The sequence below is a fragment of the Equus quagga genome, chromosome 17 (genome assembly GCF_021613505.1).
Source record: "Equus quagga isolate Etosha38 chromosome 17, UCLA_HA_Equagga_1.0, whole genome shotgun sequence".
NCBI lineage: Eukaryota > Metazoa > Chordata > Mammalia > Perissodactyla > Equidae > Equus > Equus quagga.
Window position 1 is genome coordinate 32212047 of NC_060283.1, and position 13655 is coordinate 32225701.

The 13655-nt window shown below is 48.8% G+C and overlaps 1 protein-coding gene across 1 annotated transcript in view; it reads right to left on the reverse strand.

Annotated features, from left to right (window-relative positions):
* ING5 (inhibitor of growth family member 5) overlaps nucleotides 1-13655 on the reverse strand; it is a 23211-nt gene that overhangs the window by 3843 nt on the left and 5713 nt on the right. The window contains 5 exon segments of the mRNA XM_046644308.1: nucleotides 1000-1061; nucleotides 1245-1380; nucleotides 11826-11919; nucleotides 12083-12281; nucleotides 13642-13655. The exon segment at nucleotides 13642-13655 is cut by the window's right edge and continues 75 nt beyond it. Coding sequence (XP_046500264.1) covers nucleotides 1000-1061; nucleotides 1245-1380; nucleotides 11826-11919; nucleotides 12083-12281; nucleotides 13642-13655 — 505 coding nt within the window.

Genomic DNA, 13655 nt, shown 5'->3' on the forward strand with positions numbered 1-13655 from the left:
CTGGCCTCCTCAGCCCAGCACGTCCCCTCTGTCAGCGCAGGGGCCCCATCCATCACAAGCCGAGCCTGCCCCAGGCACTGGCCTCCTCAGCCCAGCGAGCCACCCAGTTCTGGCAGCTCCGCCCAAGGCACCTCCTGCAGACCCCTCCTCAAGTCCTCGTCACCCACGCCACGGGGCGCTGTCCGGGCCTGCTGTGTGACTTCTCAGCCTCCCCCATGTGTCCCAGTGCCAAGGGGGCTGCCCACCAGGACCACACGTGGCTCCGAGACATGCGAGCAGCGCTGCGTCCACTGTCACTCACTGAAGACCCAGGATGACACAGTCCGTCCAGGGTTTCTATTGTCCCTCTGTCCACACATCAGCAAATCCATCCCTACAGGAAACCGGCCGCTACACACACGAACAAGGAGGGTAGTATTTCCAGGATCTCGCTTGAGAACATACGTCTGCTTTTACCACATTAAACAAAACCAGGTTTTCATTTCAATGAAATCTCAGGAACAATACAAAAGCTGCCGCTGCTGGCTGAACGCAAGGACCAAGCACGCAGCGGAAGTCTTGCTGCACGTCATCTCAAGCAGACAAGCCCTTTGCAGACAGCAAGCTCCGGCCTGCACCCAGGTCACAATTTCCTTAATGCTCTCCACGTTTGCTCAAAACGTGCCCAGGGGAAAGAACCCCTTGTTTCTCACGTTCATGTACCATCATCTTTACCTCACTCAAAATAATCAGAATGGCCATTCTTCAGGAGAACGGTAGAAATGTACGTATTATGCAAACGTAATGGGAGACTCGATCCTGGGTCAGAGGGCATAGGTGTCCCTCTGCCAGTTCAGCCCCAGGACCAAGACCGGTGCCATGACAGGGGACCAAGTTCCCAAGGCCACGCTCAGAGTGCCCCAGGCCACGGTGAGGAAAGTCCCACCAGGCCAGCCACATGGCCCAGTTCTGGAGGGAAGCAGCGCACTCAATACCCACGGGCCAGGGACACATACTGACCATTTTCCTTTGGGTTTCGTGGTCAGGTCCACACAGGCGAAGTGAAACCACTCGATGGGACACTGCAAGGCGAAGGGAAGAGGCACAGTCAGCACTCTGCATGCTGGGTGTGCCAGACACACAGAAAGACAGGAGCCGCCCCACCCCAACGAGAGAGTGGGCATCCCACAGGCGGATGCCGCAGCTTCTGGGTTTCCCACCATGCGTCCTGCAGCCATACCGCCTTGGCACGCCCTGACACTCACATCTGGATTGTCACAGCCTATCATCTCCCCGTAGGACACCTGGTGGCACAGGCAGTAGGTGGGCTCGTTTGGGTCCACAGGCATGTCCAGCACGTCAGAGGGATGCACGGATAGGATGGTGTCTGTGAACTCAGACCTGCGGGGAAACAACAGCAGTGAGCAACAGATGGTGGGGACGTATCGCCCCCCGCAAGGTGCCAGACAAGGACATGGGGGTGTGGAGGTGGCGAGATGGCATGAAGTTGGAAGAGTGCTCACCACATAGCATAGGGGTCCAGTCTAGGTCCCTCCATCTGGACAGGACCTGCTGCCTGGGCTCCCCGCCCACGGCCCCAGACAGACCCTCCTGGGGGCCCTCTCCCGCCCAGAGCAGCACACATCACCACCCACCCACAGACAGGTGGCAACATGTGAGAACCCTGGCTGGGTCCCAGCCCAGACAGGTCCAGGCATCTGATCGGCCCTGCCTTCACCAGCTCTCCCAGTATCTGCACCTCCTCCCACGAGAAGGGCCAGCATGTCCCCATCACATGTTCACACGGCAGCTTTGCCCCATGGCACCCACCCGCTCCCCTCACCCTCCCTCAAGCTCTAAAGCTCAGGAGCCCACCACACCTACTCAGCTGCCCACCCACCAGCGGGCCCACCTCTGACCGCACGCCAGTGACACAGGCCTCTCACACTCCCCCACCCCCACAGCACCCCCCGGGGCTCAAACCAGTGGGGGCCGGAATCCTGCCCTGCCCGCACCGCCCTCCAAATCTGCTGCCGGCAGCCCTCTGCTGAGCGAGAGGGAGAGGGAGCACAACCTGCACCTGGGTTACAGGGAAAGGACTGGGGGGAATCTACTCTTAAGGATTTCAGCACTTTTCACATAAAGCTGCAAGCTGCAGACTACTATAGACACTATAACCCCGTTAGCACAGAAACAAAACCTGCCCTACACCCCTCTCCAAACCAAGAATACACACGCGTATCAAACACGTCTGTGACAGCGAGCAACGTGAGGACGGCGGCAGCGCAGGCCCCCAGCGTGAGCACAACCCCCGACCCGACCTCCGCCCCCCATGTGAGCACCGCCCGCGAGGCGCTGGGCCAGTGTGCCTTCCCCTTCGCAGGTAATCCACTTCTGTCTCTGCGGACAGACAGGACTTTCTCTTTGTATCTGAAGTCCGGGAGTGTCACACAGACGTGCCCTGACCCACGTGCTTTCAACACTGCTTCAAGCAAGTCACAAGCAGTCCTTGAGGCTGGGACATGGTTCCCTGGCTTTCCATGGCCACCCAGAGTCCTCGCCCCAGCCTGACACTCTGCTTCTCACCGCCCCCCGGTCTCTGTCCTGCCCTCAGCGGCCCGGGTGCTTGCCGCGCATGCTCCCTGCAGAGCCTCCTGGGAGCCACCCACGGACACACTAGGGACACTCTCTTTGTGCTGCTCTCACTTCTCTGCACTGACGTCACAGCTGTTCTGCGGTTCTGCCTGCAAAACTCAACCAAACTTTCGCACCTGGAGCTGCCACTTGACCTGCACCCGTCACCCCCAGTACAGTGGCACTGGCCAGACCCAAGCGGCAGCAGGAGAGGCTGGAAAAGTGGAGGGGACCATCTGGCAAGGATACCAGCCAGCCAGCAAGGAGGCTGGGGACTGCCCCTGCCTCAGCTCTCCAGTCTCACCAAGGGGCTCCGGGGTGGGAGGGCGGTGCGTGCTGCTGCTACCCCAGAAGGAAGCAGGCAGGAGGTCACGGGGAGCCCCCTCCCATGCCTGAACCCCACACTGTGCTTCCCAAGCACTTCAGGGAGCCCCCCAGCTGGAGCAGCTGCTTGGCCAAGCTTTGGGATTCCAGGGCCTGCAGGAGGAACTGCCCCTGCGTCCACACACAGGTCCTGCTGTGCCACAGCAGCCCTGGCCGGGCAGGTCCCTGGGACGGTGACAGTGCAGTCAGGCAGCCTCGGCCAGCAGGACTCCACAGATGGGCCAGGGTGATGTCTGTGAGGTCTGCGAACATGCCACTCTAGGAAGGCCCTCCCTGCCTGTCTCAGGGGCGCCCTTCAGAGTCCCCCAGTGGGGAAGACAGAACCTGCAGCAGGCAAGGTGCTCTGAAAACCACAGCAGTACCCAAAAGTGGGCTGTGAGGCCCAGAGCAGATGGGACAAAGCAAGTGTACAAGAGCTCCCAGCCTGCGTGACAGGCGCTCCCCGCCAGGCCTCAGTGCCACATCCTCGGAGACACACCACCCTACACCCACCTGCAGGCAGGCCAGGGTTAGAGTTCATCGGCCTTTTCCCAAGATGCTCTTTCTGACCCCAGCACTGCCCTCGCATCCCCCGGAGATGGCGTGCAGGGCACCCAAGCTCAGATGTCAGAGCCAGATTTCAAGGCAGGCCTTGGTGCCCCTCACTTCAGCCGGCCTCTCTGGCCAGTCCCGACAACAGAAAAACAGGACAGTGACAGCACTGCCACTCAGGGTGGCCGTGGAGAGGAAATGGATTCACACAGAAGCACCAGGTCCAGCCCAACTCGCCAAGGCGCTCCACAAACGTCACCACCTGTGACATTCCCCTTCTTGTCTGTGGCTGCAGCCAGCCCAGCAGGAAGGCCGGGGGCGGGGCCGAGCCACTGGCCTCCTCAGCACTATCAGGCAGCGGTCAGCAGCGCACACACCATCACGGCCCAGTCGGGGGAAAGGCTGCATGCCCCGGCCATCTCCAGTGCATCTGCAAAGATGGCTGCAAGACATGTGGGTCATCCCTGAGGTCTCTGAGGCAGGCCAGGTGCACAGCCCTCAGGGAGGTCCAGCCACACCAGGCAGCTGGAGTCTTGTTCCCTCCGAGAGGACCGGGGGTGAGGAAGACACGAATGAGAAGGCCTGCTCCTCCCCAGGAAAGACGAGGTGTGCCTTCAGGTCTGAGCAGGAAGGAGCAGGAAGACTCATAACTCTGCCAAACCCAACAAATTGCTAAAACCACATTTCAAAGACGCACAGCCACGGGTACTTCAAGAGCCAACACACACGGCAGCTGTGACCCCACAGTCCACTTACTGAACCTGAGGGCCATGCAGAGGCGGCAGAGCGACAGGAAGGCAGAGCGCGGATTCTGGCTGCGTCCTCGGGGAAGGGGCCTGCCTCCGACACAGCAGCCCCCCTCCAGGACTTCGCTGACTGTGGAAGCAGCACGAGCAGGAGGCGAGAGAAGAAAGCTAAACATCGCCCAAGCAGTGACCAGCCCCACAGGCAGTCTCTCAGGGAGCCAAAATGGACTCTCCCAGTTCTCAATCAAGAGCCGGAGAGGGCCTTGCCTCTCAGCCTTTGACACCAGAGGGGGACTGGGTCCGAGTGAATGGGCACCCAGCCTCCACCTGCTCACCCTGCCTGGACCAGAGAGGAGCGAACTCCTGCGGAAGAGCAGGAGCTTCACTCTCCATGGTCCTCTTATTCCTAAGGTCAGACAGATGATAAAAACAACTATGTGACGTGAAAGGGCAGGAAGACGTGACTCATAATCAAGAGAAGAGCTGGCTAACAGAAGCAGATGCATGGATGACCCAGATGTTAAAATCAGCAGGCTTTAAATAACTTTAAATAGTTATTATAAAGAAATTATGAAAAGATGGATGCAAATATGGAGACTTTTCAAATAGGAACTAAAATCTATTAAAAAAAAGGAATCAAATGAGTGTTCTAGAACAGAAAGCAATTAGATATGAAATTGACATTTATGATCTCATCCATCTGTAACTGACACAGCCTAAGTGTTCACACAACAATCAGGAACCAAATATCCACCATAAGGCAGATGCTTCCAGTCACCTCTGAAGTAGTCTCATGTCCCGGCAGCTCTACAGAACTTTGGCCTAAACGAGCACACACACAAGACGATGCGTTCCCAGTCAGAGAGGAGGCTGAAGTCCCTGGAGCAAATGAGGGGGAGCACTGTCTAAATGCTCACTGAAGATGCACCATCAAGATTTTATGTCTTAACAGCAAAATCCAGACTCTGGGAAACTTTGCAAGTCAAACGGTCTGGTGTTTCAAAAGGAAAATTGTGAGGAAAAGACAAGGATGGAGAAAAATTTATATATTAAAGAGACTTGAAGAACATACCTAAAAACTAAAAAAAGAAAAAGACTTCTACTTCTGACCATGACAGACTGACAGGTACTGAACCTGCCCTCCTACTGTGACCAACTAGAAACCTGGACAGAAGAGATAAACAACTGTCTTCACACACTGGACAGAAGGCAGCCCAGGACTACCACCCTGAGAGAAGGCACACAAAGAAGGCGAGACCATGGTCATCCGGGCTTTCTGCCTGGAGGTACTTTCCACGCTCCAGTCCGCGGAGAGGAAAACCGCACAGAGCATGTGTCTGGAGCAGAGGAGGGAAGGCTCAAAGTTCAGGGAGGGCGAGGCTGCTGGAAGTCTGCCAAGTAATCTCCTTGAGGTGTTTGTTTGTTTTAAAGATTTTATTTTTCCTTCTTCTCCCCAAAGCCCTCCAGTACACAGTTGTATATTTTAGTTGTGGGTCCTTCTAGTTGTGGCATGGGGGACGCCACCTCCACATGGCCTGATGAGCAGTGCTACGTCCGCGCCCAGGATCCGAACCCTGGGCTGCTGAAGCAGAGCGCACGAACTTAACCACTCGGCCACAGGTCCAGCCCCTCTCCTTGAGTTTTTAGCTAAAAACTAAGTTGCCTGTGCACAGGGTGAAAATCCACGAGGCCAGGCAGAGAAACTGGAGCCGTGAGCTGGACAAGTCCCAGAGCTCAGTGCAGGCTGGATGATGTTGGAGTTCCAGCCGAAAGGCAGAGGCCTTGTTAAACACCAAGGCACTCAGAAGAGAACCCAGAAGGTCACACCTTAGCAATAGGGCTTAACCCAGCCGGGAGCAAAGGCGGCCCTGACCCAGGGTTGGTAAAATCTAGCCTGCAGTTGGCTGCCTGTTTCTGTAAATACGGTTTTATTGAAACACAGCCACATCACTCATCTATGTATTTTCTGTGGATGCTTTTGATATAAAACAGCAGAGATGAGTGGTCACAACAGAGACAACATGGCCTGTGAGCCTAAAATATTTTCTGTCTGGCCCTTGAAGAAAAGTTTTCTACAAAGGTTAAAAACAAACCGACAGAGGATGCAGCTCACTCATGGGTGATTACTGACCAAAAGTTTAAAAATAAAAAAATTCAAAACCCATTAAATGAAGACAGCAAAATCCAGATACTCAACAACATAACATTCACACTATCTAGCATCCAATCAAAAATTATTAGATGTGTGAAGAAGCAAGAAAATGTGACATAATCAGGAGAAAAATCAGTCAATTAGAAATAATGTGCCAAATTCATGAAGTCATATACATTAAATATGTACGGCTTTTTGTATGTCAATCATACTTTAGCAAAGTGGTTTTTAAAAAAGAAAAAGAGAAACCTGGAAATAATATAGACAGAATCAGAAGAGAAGGTCTTTAAAAAAAGCTATTGTAAACACACACATTCAAAGATACAAAGGAAAATATGGATGTAATAAGAGAAATGGAAGAAACAAATAGAATTTCTTGAGAAGAAAATCTCTTAAATGAAAATTGACTAGAGGAGATTAAGATTAAACAAGAAACCAAGAAAGAAAAGACTTGAAGATAAAGTAATAGAAACTATCCATTGGGATTGGCCTGTGGCGTAGCAGTTAAGTTCGTGTGCTGTGCTTTGGTGGCCAGGGATCACAGGTTCAGATCCTGGGCACAGACCTAGCACCGCTCATCAAGCCATGCTATGGCGGCATCCCATATAAAACAGAGAAAGATTGGCACAGATGTTAGCTCAGTGACAATCTTCCCCACCAAAAAAGAAAAGAAACTATTCAAACAGAAGCATAGAAAGAAAAATGCTGACAAAAAAATAAGCAGAGCCTCAGGAATCTGTGGGAAAATTATCAAGCTAACACACATGTAACTGGAGTCCCATATTTTCCAAATTTGATGCAAACTGTAAACAACAGTTCCAAGAAGCTCAATGAGCTCCAAGCAGAATAAACATACAAAACCCACACCAGGACACATCACTTTAACATTTTGTTAAAAATCAAGTTGCTACATGGAAATTTTAGAAGCAGCAAAAATAAAGCCACTTACAACAGAAGAACAAAAATAAGAATTATCACTAACTTCGCATCAGAATCAGTACAAGATCAAACACAATGGGACATCTTTAGTGCTGAAAGAAAAAAAAAAGTCAACCTAAAATTCTATATCCAACAAAAATATCCTTCAAAAATGGAGATGAAATAAACACATTTTCAGAGAAACAAAAACTGAGAAAATTCATCACCAACAGCAGACCTGCACTAGAAAAAATGTTAAAGAAAGTTCTTCCTTTAAAGAGAAATGAGGGGCCAGCCCAGTGGCACAGCAGTTAAGTGCGCACGTTCCGCTTCGGCAGCCTGGGGTTCGCCAGTTTGGATCCCGGGTGCGGTCATGGCACTGATTGCAGGTCATGCTGCGGCAGGCATCCCACATATAAAGTAGAGGAAGACGGGCATGGATGCTAGCTCAGAGCCAGTCTTCCTCAGCAAAAAGAGGAGGACTGGCAGCAGATGTTAGCTCAGGGCTAATCGTCCTCAATAAATAAATAAATAAAGAGAAATGATACCAGATGGAAATTTGCATCTACATAAAGAAATGAAGGGTACCTGAAATGGTAAATATATGGACTGACTATACAACTTTTTCTCAATTTTAAAATCTGTTTATGATAATCAATGGTTTAGACCTAAAATAGTAACAATAATATATTGTGAGGCTCATATAATACGTAGACGTAAAAGTTTTGACAATTGCACAAAGGACGGGAGGCAGGAAATGGAAGAATACTCATGTAGGTTCTTACATTAAACATGAAATAATATAATATTATTTGAAGTTCATTGAGGTAAGTTAAGGATACAGGGTGTAGACATTAGAACAGTCCTTAAAATAGAATCCTAAAAAAACATGTGATAGTCCAAAAGAAGACAGGAAAGGAAGACATGGGACAGACAACTAATAGCAAGATGCTAAATTTAAATCCAACCATATCACTAATTACGTTAAATCTGAATAGTTGGGGCTGGCCCCGTGGCCGAGTGGTTAAGTTCACGTGCTCCACTTCAGCAGCCCAGGGGTTCGCCGGATCGGATCCTGGGTGCAGACATGGCACCACTCGTCAGGCCATGTTGAGGCGGCGGCCCACATGCCACAACTAGAAGGACCCACAACTGAAATATACAACTATGTACCAGGGGGCTTTGGGAGAAAAAGGAAAAATAAAATCTTTAAAAAAAAAAAATCTGAATAGTCTATTGCGGTGAAAATGCAGAGAACATCAGACTAGATAAAAAAGCAAGATCCAACTATTTGCTATTAATTTAATTATTATTTTTAAAAACCTAAATGTGTATGCACCACCAAATAACAGAGCTTCAAAATACATGAAGTAAAAACTGACAGAACAGAAAGGAGAAACAGACAAATCCCTAACTAGAGTTGAAGATTTCAACACCCTTCTCTAGGTAATTTATAGAACAGGTGAACAGAATATCAATAAGGTGTAGAAGACTAAACGGCACTATCAACCCTGCGACCCACCTGACATTTACAGAACACCCCACCCAACAGCATGATGATACACATGCTTTTCAAGTGCATACGGACCATCCATCCCCAGCGATCTACCTGACATTTACAGAACACCCCACAACAACAGCATGATAATACACATGCTTTTCAAGTGCATACGGACCATCCATCCCCAGCGACCTACCTGACATTTACAGAACACCCCACCCAACAGCATGATAATACACATGCTTTTCAAGTGCATACGGACAATCCATCCCCAGTGATCTACGTGACATTTACAGAACACCCCACCCAACAGCATGATAATACACACACTTTTCAAGTGCATAGGGACCATCCATCCCCAGCAACCTACCTGACATTTACAGAACACCCCACCCAACAGCATGATGATACACACGCTTTTCAAGTGCATGTGGACCATCCATCAAGACACACCATAACCCCAACACAAGTCTTAATCAATCTCAGAGGATTTTAATTATAGAATGTTCTCTGATCATAGCAGAACTAAATTAGAAACTGAAATCAGAAAGTTACCTGGAAAATCCCAAATTATTTGGCAGCTGAAAAACATACTTCTAGACAAGCAATGGGTCAAAGAAAAGTCACAAAAGAAATTTTAAATATTTTGAATGGAACTGAAATAAAAACACAACATTTCAAAATGTGTGGGATGTAGCTAAAACAGTAATCAGAAGAAAATTTATAGCTTTAAATATTTATATTAAGAAAGAAATGGGCCAGCCCCGTGGCCTAGTGGTTAAGTTTGGTGCACTCCACTTTGGCAGCCTGGGTCCAGTTCCCAGGCATGGACCTACACCACTCGTCAGCAGCCATGCTGTGGCAGCATCCCACATACAAAACAGAAGAAGATTGGCACAGATGTTCACTCAGGGTGAATCTTCCTCAAGCAAAAAGAGGAAGATTGGCAACAGATGTTAGCTCAGGGCTAATCTTCCTCAGCAAAGAAAAAAAGAAGAAGAAAAAGAAGAAAGGTATGAAATAAAATGATCTAAACTATTTCTACCCTAAAGAGCTGGAAAAAGAAAAGCAAAGTAAATCCAAGTTTAGGAGTAGGGAATTATAATAAAGATAGTGAAAAACAAGTGAAACAGAAAACCAACAACCGAGAAAACACAAAAATCAATGAACCCAAACGCTAGTGCTCTGGAAAGATCAAGACAAAATAAGAGGAGACACAGATGACCAATATCAGTCTGAAAGAGTGGCTATCAGCACAGATGCTACAACAGCAGAAGGATAACAGTGTAATTCTATGAACAACTTCACATCAATAAAAATGACAACTTCCATGAAATAACAAATTCTTTGAAAGACGCATATTACCAAAACCGACTCAAGAAGAAACAGAAAGGTTGACTAGTTCCATAAGTAAAGAAATGGAATACAGCATCAAACTGTATACTCAAAATGAGAACATTTTATTGTATGTGAACTATCCTTAATAAAGTTAATTTGAAAGGTTAAAAAAAACCAGCAAGACTAAACTATAGTGTCCAGCAATGCACACATGAGGGACAAAACTATGAAGAAAGAACAGAAATAAACACTACCTGAGTTTGGATGGTGTTCATTTGGGGCAGAGCAAGGTGGTTATGATTTTGAGGGGCACATGCGAAGGCTTCTGGCAGCAGTGGTCACAGACTAGGCAATGGTTACAAGGCTGTGCCTCTTATGGTGATTCATTAAACCACAAGCTTGTTTCGTGTGAGATTCTGCATGTGTGTATTGCTTTCCAATACCAAAGCAGTATTTGGGCCTTTTTTTTGGTGAGGAAGATTGGCCCTTAGCTAACATCTGTTGCCAATCCTCTTTTTGTTTGAGAAAGACTGTCACTGAGCTAACGTCAGTGCCAATCCTCCTCTATTTTGTATATGGGACGCCTGCCACAGCATGGCTTGATAAGCGGTGTGTAGGTGTGTGCCCGGGATCCGAACCCACAAACCCCAGGCTACTGAAGCAGAGTGCGTGAAGTTAACCACTATGCCACCGGGCTGGCCCCTGTTTGAGATTTTTTTTTAAGGTTAAAGTTTAAACACCAGGTTTAAGAACCAAAACTTTTCCCTTTTGTTTGTCAAGAACTACTCTTCTGGGGCTGGCCCCGTGGCCGAGTGGTTAAGTTCGCGCGCTCAGCTGCAGGCGGCCCAGTGTTTCGTTGGTTCGAATCCTGGGCGCGGACATGGCGCTGCTCATCAAACCACGCTGAGGCAGCGTCCCACATGCCACAACTAGAAGGACCCACAATGAAGAATATACAACTATGCACCGGGGGTCTTTGGGGAGAAAAAGGAAAAAACAAAGTCTTTAAAAAAAAAAAAAAGGACTACTCTTCTGAGCTTTCCCCATAACTGTCAGAGTCACATCCAGAGAAGCCACGTGGATTTTCCTACTTTCTCTGTAGTCTAAGTGTCACTTCTGTGAAGCAACACTACCATATCAGGTGGGAGAATGCTTTAAATGAAATATTCTCGAGTTCAAGTTAAACGACATGTATATGTAATAAATGTAGTCACAATTTAATAATGAATATATCCCAAACACGTATTTATATAGAAAATGATCGACGGATACATATTCAGCTACTAAAGAGTGGCTTGGCTTCACCTGTCAATCAACATTATCACGTCACTCGAGAGGCAGGACACACAACGACAAAGAGAATGGGTTCTGGAGTCAGACTGTGTGGTGTGAACCCAGCTCTCCCGCACACTAGCCATAAACCTCGGGCAGGTTACTGTCCCTGGGAGCCCCCGATCCTAACGGGGCTCACCACAGGCTGCTGTGGGGATGGCGGACCTGACACGTGTAGAGCGCAAAGAGCTACGACACCTGGCACGTGGTGAGCACTTCCTCGGGGTTAGCTGTTACTGCTGCTTCTAGATCCCAAATAAACACTAATGGTGTTCTTTGGGGAAAAAGAGAAAAGAAAAAGAGCTCTTACCCTCCTTTATGCTTCTTCTTCTTTGGAGTGTCTTCTTCTGAGGTCCTCCTGCCGCGACCCCGGGAGCCTCTTTTTTCTTTCTGACCTCGACCTTCTGAAGGACAATGAAGACCCCAGTTATTTTCAAGAATTTACTAAAGGAGGACAAGGTTTACCTAATGTGATAGTTACCATAATGTTCCTGATACATTTATCAGACAAAATTCTTCAAAACTCCATAGTTAACAGTACCAAAATAAAGAAAAATTAAGACTTGCTTTTTAACCCTCGTCCTCCAGAGCTTTCAAAGTCACTGCCCTCCATCTTGTCCTTCAGATCCGCTTCGAAGCGCGCCAGGTCTGCATCGAGCCTTCGAATGTGCTTATCCACCTGAAAGGAAAGAGGCTCACAGGTCTCACTGAACACACAACGCCTCAGGGATCACAGACGCGCTGGAAGCCAACCAGGAAGCACTTTCTTACGCTTTGAGGCCTCGATCAATAAAGCCCTGCTAACACGGGGCCCACTCTCTCCAAGTTTATGCAAGGGTCTTTTTCTTCCCACATATTTCGACACCTCAACAGAATAAATCCTAATCAGGAAAAGCCATGAAGGTAGGCAGTCGTGAGAAACAGAGTGTGAGATGCAACAGGATAAAGGGTGCGGGCATCTGATACTGAATCCTACTTTAAAAATCTGAAGAATGTAGGGGCTGGCCCTGTGGCCGAGTGGTTAAGTTCGCGCGCTCAGCTGCAAGTGGCCCAGTGTTTCGTTGGTTCGAATCCTGGGCGCGGACATGGCACTGCTCATCAAACCACGCTGAGGCAGCATCCCACATGCCACAACTAGAAGGACCCACAACGAAGACCACACAACTATGTACTGGGGGGCTTTGGGGAGAAAAAGGGAAAAAATAAAATCTTTAAAAAAAAAAAAAATCTGAAGAATGTATAGGTTTTTAAACTATTCAACTACTAAAGAGTGGCTTAGCTTCAACGGTCCGAAAAAAAAAAGAAAACAGAAAACGACTCTAACACGTCAGGTGTAAGAAAGGGGAGGCAGGACAGCCAGAGCCACCAGCAGCAGTAACCGCTGTACTGCTCCTGAGAGGAGACCTTCCCACTGAGAAATCGCAAGGACTTCACAATGAATGGCCACAGCGGGTCCCTCTATCCAGCTGGCTCATGACCATCAACCAACGCTGTACGTCATGGTCCGCAAGGGAGGGGCGACGGTACCCCTCCATGTCTGGGAATGAACTACAATCTTCAACTTCCTTATGCAGCAGAGAGAAACTTGTCTAAGGACAACTGATCAAACCTAACTATTTAGAAAACAGGCTGCTTACCCTAAAGGCACTGTACATTGGGGCACCGAAATCCCAAATATGAACATTAAGTTCTCCTTCTAGAGTGTTCTTCTTTGGATACAACTTAATTCAGGTTTTTAGGAAATTGTCCGTTTTACTGGGGGAGGCGCAGGAGGGAGTGAGCAGGTGGCAGCCTGCGAAGACGGCAGTGCTTCATGACCTCACAGGCGGTGTAGGACAATGGCTGTGTGCCACCGCAGGGGCCCCAAGGGAAGCCTCCTTGAGAGGAAACTAGACAGAACAAATTCTAAGACTCTACCTAAAGTTGACGAGAGCACACACTAAAAAAATATATATAAAGACGAACAGCTCCCCCAAGCAAACAAACAAGTAGAAAGAGCCCCAGGTGAAGGACACCCGGATTTGTACTTTCTCTAGAAGCCTCACCCTATCAAAGCCTGACCTCCGTCTCGGACACACCATTTCTGAGCAGTTTGGAGAGGCCAATGGCCCAGGCCCCCCTCAAACCTCCCAACCCGCCA